This window comes from Perissodus microlepis, chromosome 20 (assembly GCF_051167445.1).
Source record: "Perissodus microlepis isolate ML-2025 ecotype Zambia chromosome 20, ASM5116744v1, whole genome shotgun sequence".
NCBI classification, from domain to species: Eukaryota; Metazoa; Chordata; class Actinopteri; order Cichliformes; family Cichlidae; genus Perissodus; species Perissodus microlepis.
Window position 1 is genome coordinate 35,459,214 of NC_140480.1, and position 13,899 is coordinate 35,473,112.

Below are 13,899 nucleotides of genomic sequence, written 5' to 3' on the forward strand. Positions count from 1 at the left end.
CAAGATTAGGCTTCAAACTTTCCTTTTTGCTAAAGCATATAGTTAGGGCTGGACCAGGTGACCCTGAATCCTCCCTTAGTTATGCTGCAATAGACGTAGGCTGCCGGGGGATTCCCATGATGCATTGGGTGTTTCTTCTTCACTCACTATGTGTTCACAGACCTCTCTGCACTGAATCATACCTGTTATTAATCTCTGTCTCTCTTCCACAGCATGTCTTTATCCTGTCTTCCTTCTCTCATCCTAACCAATCACAGCAGATGGCCCCGCCCCTCCCTGAGCCTGGTTCTGCCGGAGGTTTCTTCCTGTTAAAAGGGAGTTTTTCCTTCCCACTGTCGCCAAAGTGCTTGCTCATAGAGGGTCATATGATTGTTGGGTTTTTCTCTGTATCTATTATTGTACAATATAAAGCGCCTTGAGGCGACTTTTGTTGTGATTTGGCGCTGTGTAAATAAAACTGAACTGATTTGAGTGGGAGTGGGGAACAGTGGGGCACTGCAAACTGAGGATACCTGCAGCTCTAAGCTGATGTTCAGGTCTTATTTAGAGGTCTGGCTGTTACACGCTGACTCCTTTATGTCGTCTTTTCAGAGGAAACTGAGTCATTTATTTAAGTTATGATATAAAAACATTCAGAAATAAAAATATTTGACATCACAAATTTAAAACCTGAAAAACAGCAAGTAGAGCACGTTCAGGAGAAACGCTGCCCGAGTCTCACCTTTCCTTGGATGAGAATTAAGCTCAGGTGGTGGTCAGACGATGTCCCAGCATGCAACAGCAGCCCAGAGTCCACGATGGGTCGAACTTCGAGCTGGATCTCCAGATCCCGACTCAGAGCCAAGGACTCATCTGCAGGGAGGGACAGAGGCGCCGCTCAGACATGACGACCCAATGTGGCCGACACGTGCACAGAAACTAACGGTACGTACCGATCATGATGTGTCCTCCCCGTCCAGAAAAGTAGGCTCCGGGCTGCAGAGGGGTCGCGAAGCAGGGCACTGTCCCCTGGCTTTGAGCGGGGTCTCCTGCAGGGGCTCCGTTCAGCATCAGATCCCGGATGCACCCCACAAACCCGGAAGAACCCGGACCCTGAGGTTAAGAAAGAGAAAAGAGCTTCAGTAACGAGCGTGAAGAAGAGCAGAAAGGCGCGACCTTCACTGCACAGAGGTGTCAGCCTGAGCGTGGAACCAGCAGGAGAAACGCTTACCGCCTCAGAGGCAGGGACTCCTCCTGCGTATAAAGGTGCGGTGAGACGAGTCCGGTCTCGTCCAGATATCCTGTTGGACTGAACACTGATACCGTCCACAATCAGACTCATCTTCTGCCCTTCAAGCTTTATGAACACCTGCAGGGACACGGAGCAATCAGGTTACATCATTCAGGTAAACTCAGGTGGGTCTGAGACACAAACACAGCTGGTAGCAGAAAACGTTAGCTCAACGCTAACACGCTAACCAAAACGTGGTTTTAGTGTCAGGGTTACAGTTAGGTTATGGTTAGGATTAGGCTGAGGGTTAGGCATTCATTTTTGATGGTTAAGCAGCTAGGGAAAGCATTGTGTCAATGAGATGTCCTCACTAAGTTATGAAAACAAGTATGTGCGTTCGTGTGCATGTGTTTGTGTTTTTGTGCGTGCTCACCGTGTGCCACTGGTCATCGTTGTACTTCCTGTAGCTGCGTAGGTTAAACTTCTTCCCAAACTGAAGCAGCAGGTGGCCGTTTGAGACTCTGAGCATCATCGCGCCTCCTCCTCGCTGCCTGCTGGTGGCGCTCAGCACCAGCCCGTCAGATGAGTTGATCCTCAACAGCATTGAGATGTGAGGCCTGCAGACAGAGAAACACGAGCATCTGAGCTGTAGTTTGGTCCTTGAATACGAGGGGGCGGAGTCTGTTTAGCAGCTTGTGTCTGTGTAGGTTCTCAGTCATCCAGATTATGGCATGCAAGGAGCTTAGAAAGAAAGGGACTGGATCTCTTAAAGTTTCTTTCACACTCACGTGGAGCCGAACGAACTGGGCAGGATGTCGTATCTCTGGAAGCTGTGGGTGGAGCCACTGAAGTGCGTCGCTCCCCTCTCGTGGTGTGACAGCTCACCCTGACACGAGTCCCTAGTGTTACGACTGCGAGATCCTGACGGCTTCTTCAGCTTCCCCTAAGAGAGAAAACCTTGAATTTATCACAGTCACGTCTTATTGTTGGTGCTGCGTGTGTACCTTCACTTGTTGTTGCTGTGTGTACCTTCACTTGGTGCTGCGTGTGTACCTTCACTTGGTGCTGCGTGTGTACCTTCACTTGTTGCTGCGTGTGTACCTTCACTTGTTGCTGCGTGTGTACCTTCAATTGGTGCTGCGTGTGTACCTTCACTTGTTGTTGCTGTGTGTACCTTCACTTGGTGCTGCGTGTGTACCTTCACTTGGTGCTGCGTGTGTACCTTCACTTGTTGCTGCGTGTGTACCTTCACTTGTTGCTGCGTGTGTACCTTCACTTGTTGCTGCGTGTGTACCTTCACTTGTTGCTGCGTGTGTACCTTCACTTGTTGCTGCGTGTGTACCTTCACTTGTTGCTGTGTGTACCTTCACTTGGTGCTGCGTGTGTACCTTCACTTGGTGCTGCGTGTGTACCTTCACTTGGTGCTGCGTGTACCTTCACTTGTTGCTGCGTGTGTACCTTCACTTGTTGCTGCGTGTGTACCTTCACTTGTTGCTGCGTGTGTACCTTCACTTGTTGCTGCGTGTGTACCTTCACTTGGTGCTGCGTGTACCTTCACTTGGTGCTGCGTGTACCTTCACTTGTTGCTGCGTGTACCTTCACTTGGTGCTGCGTGTACCTTCACTTGTTGCTGCGTGTGTACCTTCACTTGTTGCTGCGTGTGTACCTTCACTTGTTGCTGCGTGTGTACCTTCACTTGGTGCTGCGTGTACCTTCACTTGTTGCTGTGTGTGTACCTTCACTTGTTGCTGCGTGTGTACCTTCACTTGTTGCTGCGTGTGTACCTTCACTTGGTGCTGCGTGTGTACCTTCACTTGTTGCTGCGTGTGTACCTTCACTTGTTGTTGCTGTGTGTGTACCTTCACTTGTTGCTGCTGTGTGTACCTTCACTTGTTGTTGCGTGTGTACCTTCACTTGTTGCTGCGTGTGTACCTTCACTTGTTGTTGCGTGTGTACCTTCACTTGTTGTTGCTGTGTGTACCTTCACTTGTTGCTGCGTGTGTACCTTCACTTGTTGCTGCGTGTGTACCTTCACTTGTTGCTGCGTGTGTACCTTCACTTGTTGTTGCGTGTGTACCTTCACTTGTTGTTGCGTGTGTACCTTCACTTGTTGTTGCTGTGTGTACCTTCACTTGTTGCTGTGTGTACCTTCACTTGTTGCTGCGTGTGTACCTTCACTTGTTGCTGCGTGTGTACCTTCACTTGGTGCTGCGTGTGTACCTTCACTTGTTGCTGCGTGTGTACCTTCACTTGTTGTTGCTGTGTGTGTACCTTCACTTGTTGCTGCTGTGTGTACCTTCACTTGTTGTTGCGTGTGTACCTTCACTTGTTGCTGCGTGTGTACCTTCACTTGTTGTTGCGTGTGTACCTTCACTTGTTGTTGCTGTGTGTACCTTCACTTGTTGCTGCGTGTGTACCTTCACTTGTTGCTGCGTGTGTACCTTCACTTGTTGTTGCGTGTGTACCTTCACTTGTTGTTGCGTGTGTACCTTCACTTGTTGCTGTGTGTACCTTCACTTGTTGCTGCGTGTGTACCTTCACTTGTTGCTGTGTGTACCTTCACTTGTTGCTGCGTGTGTACCTTCACTTGTTGCTGTGTGTACCTTCACTTGTTGCTGCGTGTGTACCTTCACTTGTTGCTGTGTGTACCTTCACTTGTTGCTGTGTGTGTACCTTCACTTGGTGCTGTGTGTACCTTCACTTGTTGCTGCGTGTGTACCTTCACTTGTTGCTGCGTGTGTACCTTCACTTGGTGCTGCGTGTGTACCTTCACTTGGTGCTGCGTGTGTACCTTCACTTGGTGCTGCGTGTGTACCTTCACTTGGTGCTGCGTGTACCTTCACTTGTTGCTGCGTGTGTACCTTCACTTGTTGCTGCGTGTGTACCTTCACTTGGTGCTGCGTGTACCTTCACTTGGTGCTGCGTGTACCTTCACTTGGTGCTGCGTGTGTACCTTCACTTGGTGCTGTGTGTACCTTCACTTGGTGCTGCGTGTGTACCTTCACTTGGTGCTGCGTGTGTACCTTCACTTGGTGCTGCGTGTGTACCTTCACTTGTTGCTGCGTGTGTACCTTCACTTGGTGCTGCGTGTACCTTCACTTGTTGCTGCGTGTACCTTCACTTGGTGCTGCGTGTACCTTCACTTGTTGCTGCGTGTGTACCTTCACTTGTTGCTGCGTGTGTACCTTCACTTGTTGCTGCGTGTGTACCTTCACTTGGTGCTGTGTGTACCTTCACTTGTTGCTGCGTGTGTACCTTCACTTGGTGCTGCGTGTACCTTCACTTGTTGCTGCGTGTGTACCTTCACTTGTTGCTGCGTGTACCTTCACTTGGTGCTGCGTGTGTACCTTCACTTGTTGCTGCGTGTGTACCTTCACTTGTTGTTGCTGTGTGTACCTTCACTTGTTGCTGCGTGTGTACCTTCACTTGTTGTTGCTGCGTGTGTACCTTCACTTGTTGTTGCTGTGTGTACCTTCACTTGTTGCTGCGTGTGTACCTTCACTTGTTGCTGCGTGTGTACCTTCACTTGTTGCTGCGTGTGTACCTTCACTTGTTGTTGCGTGTGTACCTTCACTTGTTGTTGCTGTGTGTACCTTCACTTGTTGCTGTGTGTACCTTCACTTGTTGCTGCGTGTGTACCTTCACTTGTTGCTGTGTGTACCTTCACTTGTTGTTGCTGTGTGTACCTTCACTTGTTGCTGTGTGTGTACCTTCACTTGTTGTTGTGTGTGTACCTTCACTTGTTGCTGCGTGTGTACCTTCACTTGTTGCTGCGTGTGTACCTTCACTTGTTGTTGCGTGTGTACCTTCACTTGTTGCTGCGTGTGTACCTTCACTTGTTGCTGCGTGTGTACCTTCACTTGTTGTTGCGTGTGTACCTTCACTTGTTGCTGCGTGTGTACCTTCACTTGTTGTTGCGTGTGTACCTTCACTTGTTGCTGTGTGTACCTTCACTTGTTGCTGTGTGTGTACCTTCACTTGTTGCTGTGTGTGTACCTTCACTTGTTGTTGTGTGTGTACCTTCACTTGTTGCTGTGTGTACCTTGCGCTTGTTGCTCTGTTTTGGTTGAGCAGCAATGATCTGCTGAGGCTGTTTAGCAGCAGGACACTTCATAGAAACATCTACATTGTCAGTGGCTTTCAGCAGGTCCAGAACCGCCGTTTCCCTGCAGATGGCAAACAAACACATTACAATCCAAGCTGAACTCACACAACAGCTTTAATCGTTTCAGTCATTTCACACAGGCTGATGAGTCAATCTATGAAGGCGGCTCATGAAAGTCATTTTTAACTAACCTCTTGATGAAAACATTAGTAATGCAGCCAATCAGGTTGTTCGGGCCTTCGGGCATTCCTCCCAGGAAGGTGTTTCCCATCGTGGACAAGACAGTTTTCATTGTTGGGTTCACTGTGGTCTGAGGCGATGTCTCCAGCACGCCATCCACGTACAGACGTATCCTGAGAAACGAGCAGAGAGGTCAAACGACACTCGGAACGCTGCTTCCTGTGGATGCGAGGAAAATGTAACCGCTGCCATCCTACCCGTTCACATTGTTGTATATGGTGACATAATGACTGATGTCATCGTTGTACGTCTTCTGCGTTTTAATCGCCTTGTTGCCAGCTTGCACTACGATGTGGCCTTTCTGCAAAAACACCTGACAGACGTCCTCCTGTGGCCACAGAAAATCACAAGAGTTTGAAACAAGGAAGAAGTCAGCACATCATAGATCCAACAGATCAGGACAGAAGAAGAATACGGGAAACAGACAGCTGAGAGGCAACGTTCAACAGGAAGTGGTTGAGGGTTTCCTCTGACCTGGTTTTTGTGGAAGAACATGAGTCCATCGGTCGTCTCAGTTCTGAAGCCAAGGCCGGCAAAGAAGTTGTTCATGATACTAGAAGCATCCGTCACATTAAAGTTCAGGTAGCTCTGACCTGGGAAATAACCCTCACGAGCCAACTGCACATGCACACACACACACACAACATGAAAAACCTGCATTCACTCCTTTTTGTTACATGCTGATGGGTTCAGTGTGTCCTCCTACCAGCAGGTTGTCATGGCAGCCAAAGCTGACCCCATAGGTCTCCACCTTCTTCAGGCTGATATGCTGTTGTCTTTCCTTCAAGTTCCTGATACAGGCCTTCACAGAGCCCGTCTTAGAAAACTTGTCCTTTAACCTGAGGGGAGACAAACACAATGAACTCAGTGTTAGTGACCCAGAGCACATCCCTGATAATAACTTTGAATTTTAATCCAATTAGAAACTAGAAGTTCACAACATGTTAAATCACTTTAGAAAACACTTCCTACAGGTTTGTGTCCACTATTTAAAATACTACTTTTACCAGCTAGCTGCTAACCTAAATCTGCTGTCTGATGCTGACCGAGTAACTATCAGCATCTTTATGCTTAAAATCTCTGTAGCTGCCTGGACAGTACTCAGTGAGACCAGCAAACCCAGAAGACTTCAAATTAAATCAAAAGAAAAGTCCCAAGACATTACGAAGGGCAGTAATAACAGGACTCATGCAAATCTGGAAAATAAGCTAAACAAAGGCACAGTTTGAAAGTTCACAGGCCTCCTGTCGACATAAACATGCATTAAAACATATGAGACAGCCCCAAAGCACAAGACTTAGTGGCGAGGTAACGAGATGAATTATTAGAGCTACTCTCAGCTGCTTCCTTGGAACAAGGCTCGGGTTTACTGTCAAATGGGACAGCGAATGTTCAATAGAGTAAATAGTAAATAAGTGGAATAAGTAAGTAAGTGTCTCACACATCCTTTTTCATGTTTAATTAAAATTAATAATTTATTGTTTTCCATCCATCCATTCGCTTCCGCTTCTCCTTTTCAGGGTCGCGGGGGGCGCTGGAGCCTATCCCAGCTGTCATAGGGCGAGAGGCGGGGTACACCCTGGACAGGTCGCCAGTCTGTCGCAGGGCCAACACACAGGGACAGACAACCATTCGCACTCACATTCACTCGCACTTTCACACCTAGTGGCAATTTAGATTATCCAATTAACCTATCCCCACAAGCTGCATGTCTTTTGATGGTGGGAGGAAGGCGGAGTACCTGGAGGGAACCCACGCAAACACGGGGAGAACATGCAAACTCCACACAGAAAGACCCCGGCCTGATGGTGGAATTGAACTCAGGACCTTGCTGTGCGGCAACAGTGCTAACCACCGCACCGCCCATTTGTTTTAATACAAAAGCCTTTATTACATTTTTCATATTGTATATTTCATTTATAATGTTAAAAAACAGGAGTTCGATTTGCCCATCCTCCGCTCCAATCTTTAATCATTGACATGACAACAATTCTAGGGGGCAACATACAAATGTCAGTAGGGCCTGTGCCACCCCAGATGCCCCCTTGAGCCCTGCCCCTGTGCCTCTTTTCCACTCATGCAGTTCCAGACTTGCTAACGTTAGCTTAGAAATGGAGCAATAAGAAACTTAGTGCACGTACATCTCAGGCATCTTGTCCTCTGGCACTCCACCCAGGTAACAGCTGTTGTCAAATTGAGGGATGCCTTTTATGTTAGTCCTGATGGCATCTTTTTGGTTGTTCCTCACCATAAGTAGTTCATTCCAGACGATGAGAAACAGCTATATGGGAAAAAATGCAGCACGTCACAAACAAGTACACAATACTGACCACTAAAAGGAGCAATCAGAGTGATCGGCATGCTTTCAAGGTAGGAACATGAAAAACCACGCAGAGGGACTCACACTGTTGGACTCGCCGTTGCTTATCCGCAAGAGTTCAGGCGGAGCCACGGGCTCGACGTCCACCAGAGAACCGTTAATATTATAGAAGAGCCTGACCTGGCCACGAAGCACCGCCACACACACAAACTGATTTTGCTGCACAGCAGACAGAAAAGAAATCCAGTTACACAGGAAAATATACAGATATGTGTGTAATAAGTACAGTGGGAACCGGAGCCGGACATTTGATGGCCATGACCCCGGTCCAGGAGGTCGACCCTTCCACTAACGGGAAGGTTGGCTGCTATGGTGCAGCTATCAGAGCCTGAATGTTAAAGTGCTCCTGCGCATGAGGCTTGTTCAGAGCTAATGAAGTACAAATACTTCTTTACTGTATTTGAGTAAAGAAGTTGAATCAGTGTATTTTTATACACAAGTATCTGTACTTCAGTAGAAGGACAGGACATCTGCACTTCTGCAGCTCGGGCCTGTTGTATAAAGCGCTCTGAGTGCTTGAGTAGAAAAGTTCATTCTTCCAGTTACCCTGTATAAAAAGTAACTCAAGCTTCTTCTGACGGCTCCGTATTTGCACGAGTGTCACCACGACAAACAGAGAATAACAGAAGTGATGATGACCAGGGAAGAAGTGCAAAACCTGCAAATGTGAATCCAATATGTCAGGTTATTAGAAGATAACCTAGAACACGAGTGTGGAAATGAGGCAGCTTTGTGTGCTGCACGCACCGACTGGACTCCACGGTCAATAAAGCCTGATAATAAGTCATGTGGGCGTAGTAAGGTCACCTGATTACTCTGTGAGCTCTCTTTATGCTGTGCATGTGATCTGTTTGTTTGGTGTATGTAAATATGTATATGTACTGTTCTCTTTAGTTCTTACAGGAGGAACACTGTCATGTCATTGTAGGTACAATGACGATAAACGCATTCTATTCTATTCTATTCTATTCTATTCTATTCTATTCTGTGTTACGGCCTTCAGCATTTTTGCTATGAACTGTAGGGGATTGTGTGTAAAGAGCACCCACTGCTGTGAATAAGGAAGTGCAACTAGCATCTTCTTTCATTATAATAGGGGCGGGGCTTACAAGGACAGGTGAGCAGCCCTCTGAGGGTCTGTGAGCGTATAAGCAGCGTTACCTCATTCTGCATCATCAGCAGGATCCCGTTCTGCGACAGCAGTTTGATTTCCTGTTGCACGAAGTAACCTTTTCCTGACTGAGAAAAATTAAACTTTGCATAGCCGGTCCCATCAAAGTACGCTCCATCACTGACCCAGGGCTCAGAGGTGGCGCTTATCCTGTTTGTTAAACACACACACATATTTAAGAGACAAAGTTAGGAGTTGAAACACACCAGAGTATCTCAGAAAATAAGAAAATGATGAAAACTTTCTTTTTTTGTAAAGTCATCATTTAATAAGTGATGAACGTTCATCCACTCGTCTGTGAGCCAAGGGCGTAGATTTGTCATGGACGGAAGGGACGTGTCCCCACCAATATTCAGCGATTATTGAATTGTCCCCACCAATAATTTGATCTCTTTGAGTAAAGAAAATCAAACCCGATAGAAAGAAAAAAAACGATCTGTCAGCGTCTCATTCACCCAGCGGTGCAGAAAGAGTTAAATTACGTCCTCTACTGGAGTCCTACCTCGTGTGACAAATATGGCCAATGTGATTGGCTGAGCCTTTCAGGGAGCTCTGTTTCGTTTTAGCAGCGGCAAACCTGCGCTGCGAGGAGGAGGAGGAGGACGGCAGCAAAGAGGAAGAACCTGGATATAAGTATTTTTCAAAGAAACCTGCAAGTCACTTAAAGCTAAGTTCACTCATGCTTTGGCCCACATCAGTCTAAAACTGTATGTAACCATGAATAACGTGTTTGGGAAACTAACTGCACAGCAGGCAGCACTATTAGTTCTCTCAGTCTCAGAGCAGCATTTCTAATTTTGATTGAAACTGTCAGAGAAAACTGCAGCCTCGAGCAGCCAGGATATTAGTTTACAGAGGCTGTTAGAATTATATGTCTAACGTTAAATGTTGGTGACACAATAATTTCATCCTAATGGCACTGACGTATTCATAGGGTTCATTTTTGAGACAAAATGTCATGAGGTAGTCATGATTTTGCAAATATTCCACCTTGTAGTGCGGTTTGCACAAATTGTTGTAAAAATGCACTCAGCCTACAAACATTACTGACGAGTCAAGGTCTGCACAAAGTGACAGAAACACTGAAGCAGCTCCACATTTTATTCTTATTGTCATGTATGTCCTGTTTGTCAGGTGACAGAAGAACCAACACAAAGCTCAGAGAGTAATGGTGACACAAGATCACAGGTGAAGTTGGATGATGACCTGTTGGTTCATGACTGTATTTGAAGCACATGTGTGACTGCATGTATGTGGAATGTCTCACTGTTATTCATCAGGTGACAGAGGCAGCTCTGCCATGTTGTAGCTCAGAGGTGAAGAGGCGAGGTCACAGGTGACTGACTGATGATTTGCTGCTGTAGATTAACTAGTATTTATTATCATGACAATTGTTAGGCTGCTGATGTAAATTGATTCATTAGTGTATGTTTGACAAAGAATCTGAATTGACACGTCTCACCTTTTATATGGCACGAATCCATGTGTTATTTTATCAGGTGGCAACATGTCCTAGTGCAGTCAGAGGGGAGGAGCCAGGGCCAAACATGAGGCACATCAAGCACAGAATAATAATTTTAATCTGAGGATAAAACGCAGGTACTGAGGCTGAAAGAAGCTTCAGTGCTCTCAGAAGACTAAAAAGATGGCTAAGGTCAACAATGACTCAAATGAGATTAAACAATGCTGCTGTATGTCGACCAGGAGAGACTGGACAGTATAGATGTAAAACCAATATGCCAGCAGTTTATCTTTGTTAACGAGAGGAGCAGGCATGTGTGTGGCTCCTTCACATAGTGGACATTGAGTTGTTGTGTGGGACACCAGTAGTATTAATGTCTGTTGCTGTAACAGTAGCTCATGCTTAGAATAGCAAATCCCAGCTCACTGATCTGATCGGGGCAATAGTGTGGCTAAAATGTTGCATAATTTTGCTGAGAGATCTTTTACTTTGTGGTAATCTTAGACGAGTAGTTTTATGGACAAAACCCAGCAGGTCATTCAGTGTTCCCTTAGTGCCAAAATATAACAGATGTTGGTGTACTGTAACTGAAGTAATGTTGTTAAGTCCTTAAAGTCATATTCTTTTATTGTCATGACTTTATTTGAAGCTATTTTTATGTTTGTATGATACCTGATTTATATGGATTATGGCTGAAGTAAACTAAAGCCTAAAATACTTAGTCATTTGTTTAATAATTCAACTATGAATTGTGATTTTAAATGGTTTAAAAGCACGTAGAATAGCATATGTAGGCAAGTATATTTCTCCTCTTTTTATTAAGAAGCAAAAACAAAAAGGAAAAAAAAAAAGAAACGGCAGAGTTCGGTGGTTGAATCATCCGTCCCCACCAATGCCAAAGCCAAATCTACGCCCTTGCTGTGAGCGTCAGTGTTCAGCTATAAGCTTAAATTCAACAGAAAGAACACAAACGTTTGCATTTACACAATGATACTGAAATGAGATGCACGAACAGCAGACCGACCTGGCACACGGTATGTCCACCGTGGGGTTGAGATTGAAGACGTCCACAAAGTTGTAGAGACTGATCACCTCCTCGTTCAGATAGTCCAGCTCAATGCAGCCCTTAAAGTTGGGCAGGGCGAGCACTTCAGGTGGCTAACGACAAAAACACCAGAGAAAGTGGAAACTCTTCATTATTCCTGTGGTCGAGGCACTAATGTGTAAACATCAACGAGCCTGCGTACCAACACAGGCGTTCTCAGTTATTCTCACTCTGGCTCCACCTGCTCAGTTTTATTGTACTGACTAAAATAAGCGTAACATGCGGAAACACTCTGTAACTGGTGGGTTTACAGCTCTTCCAGTACGTACTGTGAAAGTATTCGGATATCCTCCCACATAGAAGACGGTGTCATTGGCCGGGAGTTTGAGGAGCCCCTGATCTCCTTTAGTCTTGTTAGAGTATTTGCTGGTTGAGGTGTCCGTAGTTACGGACATCAGACCGTGCTGCAGCTTCCTACGCGCACCAACACGGGGAGCAGATCAGTGCTACAACTCCTGCACACAGCTAGCATAAACATTCATGTTTAATCGAATGACACCGTGTTGTGTTACATCGTGCGCTTCACCTCTCCAGCAAGACGGTGCTGAATTTTCCTTTGGACTGGATGTCGTTTGTCATCTTCACATCTACAGTTTCTCCTCCAACGTTAAAGTACCAGTGCAGCCGTTTCCCCACCAACGCCATGCCCAGGAACTCCTGACTCGGCTGCAAACCCCAAACACAGATTTAAAATACACGACACCTCCGATGTTCACGAGTCCTAAATTACCAAGTTAAGTCCTAAATTTATCCCAGTTAATAAAGACACACCCCGACGAGGACTGACAGACTTGACGAGCGACATGAAGTCCAATCTGTCCTCACACTTACGTTCTTGTTGCCGAGGTAAAACACAAACTGACTGTTGGAAGCATCCTGTCGCCGCGTCCGCACTGCGTCCGGCAGCTTGATGTGGAGCTTCATGGAGGTGTAAGCAGCCAGGTCAGCCAGGTTAGGCGGCGTACGCACCTGAACGCCTGATTTCCCATTAAACGTCATGGACACGCTCACCTGGATGGGGAAGGAGGAAAAGAACTCGTAATGGACGTCAGGACAGGTCCGCTCCCCTCTCAGTATAAATGGAATCCGTCTCCACCTTCAGGTTTCTGGGAACCCACATCTCCACTGATCTCACCTGGACCCACAACACCATCGCCCTGGTAACAAAGGTCGAGCAGCGGCTGCACTTCCTCCGTGTCCTGCTGCTGGCCTTCTCCCACTCCTCAGTCTCCCACACCTCCAGACTCACTGACAGCTTCCTCCCCCACAGCCAATCAGACTGTTAACAAACACTGGCCCCGCCCCCACACCCCTCTACACACCGACCTCACCAATCTGAGCCATGGTCTGAGTAACCCTTATCCCTCAGCCCACTCACACTCGGTCCTTTCCACTGCCTCCGATCACTTTGCCAGTATTTTGTTCTGTCTGTGTATGATTTTGTGTATATTTCTCTGTTGTCTATGATTTATATTTTATTAGGACCCACAATTTAGCTGTACATGTACAATGACGATAAAAGACTATTAGAATGACATAATTTCCTTAGGGATTAATAAAGTAATCTGATTGTGATAAGAACCTCTGATGGAAACACCTAGCACTGACCTCCAGGACTGAAAAAATCAAATCAAAACCTGCAGTTCCTCTGACGTCCAGCAGAGGCAGCAGTGAGTCATTCCCATGTTAAAATTTTACATTCGAAATAAACATGTTTACAGCCTCATACACAAACTGTTTGGCCTCTATAGACAGGTGGGTGCTGACACAGGTGGCTGTAGCTGTCGCCTAGGCTAAACTGGACCTCTGGACCGTGTTTGTGCTGTTGGAGTCTTTCGGAGCATGTTTAATGACATCATGTGACCAATAACACGGCTGCTGTGAGGTCACTGCACTAACACAGCGCCCAACTCAGCACTATGAGCAGGTATCTGTGATAACCAAGCTAGCTAGCAATAGCATCCAAATATGGCCACATTTTTGGTTCTGTCCATCTTTTTATACAGTCTGTGGGTGTACCTTGTTGGCAGCATTGCGCGCCTGCTCTATGAGCTGTCGGATGCGGTTGATGTTCTCGGAGATGTTTGGCATCTGAACAGAGTAATTCTGCAGGTCGCCCAGCCTCTTCAAGAGTTCAGGAATAGCTTCACCCAGCCTGTGCACTGCAGACAGACAGACAGACATTTACAGCTCATGTCTCACCAGCGCCCCCTACAGTGAGTGTTC

General features: G+C 46.5%; 1 protein-coding gene across 2 annotated transcripts in view; it reads right to left on the minus strand.

The window, feature by feature from the left end:
• lama5 (laminin, alpha 5) overlaps positions 1-13,899 on the minus strand; it is a 74,917-nt gene that overhangs the window by 3,958 nt on the left and 57,060 nt on the right. For both annotated transcript variants that reach the window (XM_084916005.1, XM_084916004.1), the window contains exons 59-76: positions 13,693-13,835; positions 12,505-12,684; positions 12,200-12,339; positions 11,943-12,087; positions 11,593-11,726; positions 9,097-9,256; positions 7,960-8,094; positions 7,697-7,836; positions 6,262-6,394; positions 6,030-6,173; positions 5,753-5,883; positions 5,507-5,668; positions 5,253-5,376; positions 1,999-2,153; positions 1,644-1,827; positions 1,211-1,348; positions 933-1,092; positions 722-852 (exon numbers count right to left, since the gene is read on the minus strand). In XM_084916005.1, coding sequence (XP_084772131.1) covers positions 722-852; positions 933-1,092; positions 1,211-1,348; positions 1,644-1,827; positions 1,999-2,153; positions 5,253-5,376; positions 5,507-5,668; positions 5,753-5,883; positions 6,030-6,173; positions 6,262-6,394; positions 7,697-7,836; positions 7,960-8,094; positions 9,097-9,256; positions 11,593-11,726; positions 11,943-12,087; positions 12,200-12,339; positions 12,505-12,684; positions 13,693-13,835 — 2,639 coding nt within the window. The remainder of the gene's footprint in view (positions 1-721; positions 853-932; positions 1,093-1,210; positions 1,349-1,643; positions 1,828-1,998; positions 2,154-5,252; positions 5,377-5,506; positions 5,669-5,752; positions 5,884-6,029; positions 6,174-6,261; positions 6,395-7,696; positions 7,837-7,959; positions 8,095-9,096; positions 9,257-11,592; positions 11,727-11,942; positions 12,088-12,199; positions 12,340-12,504; positions 12,685-13,692; positions 13,836-13,899) is intronic.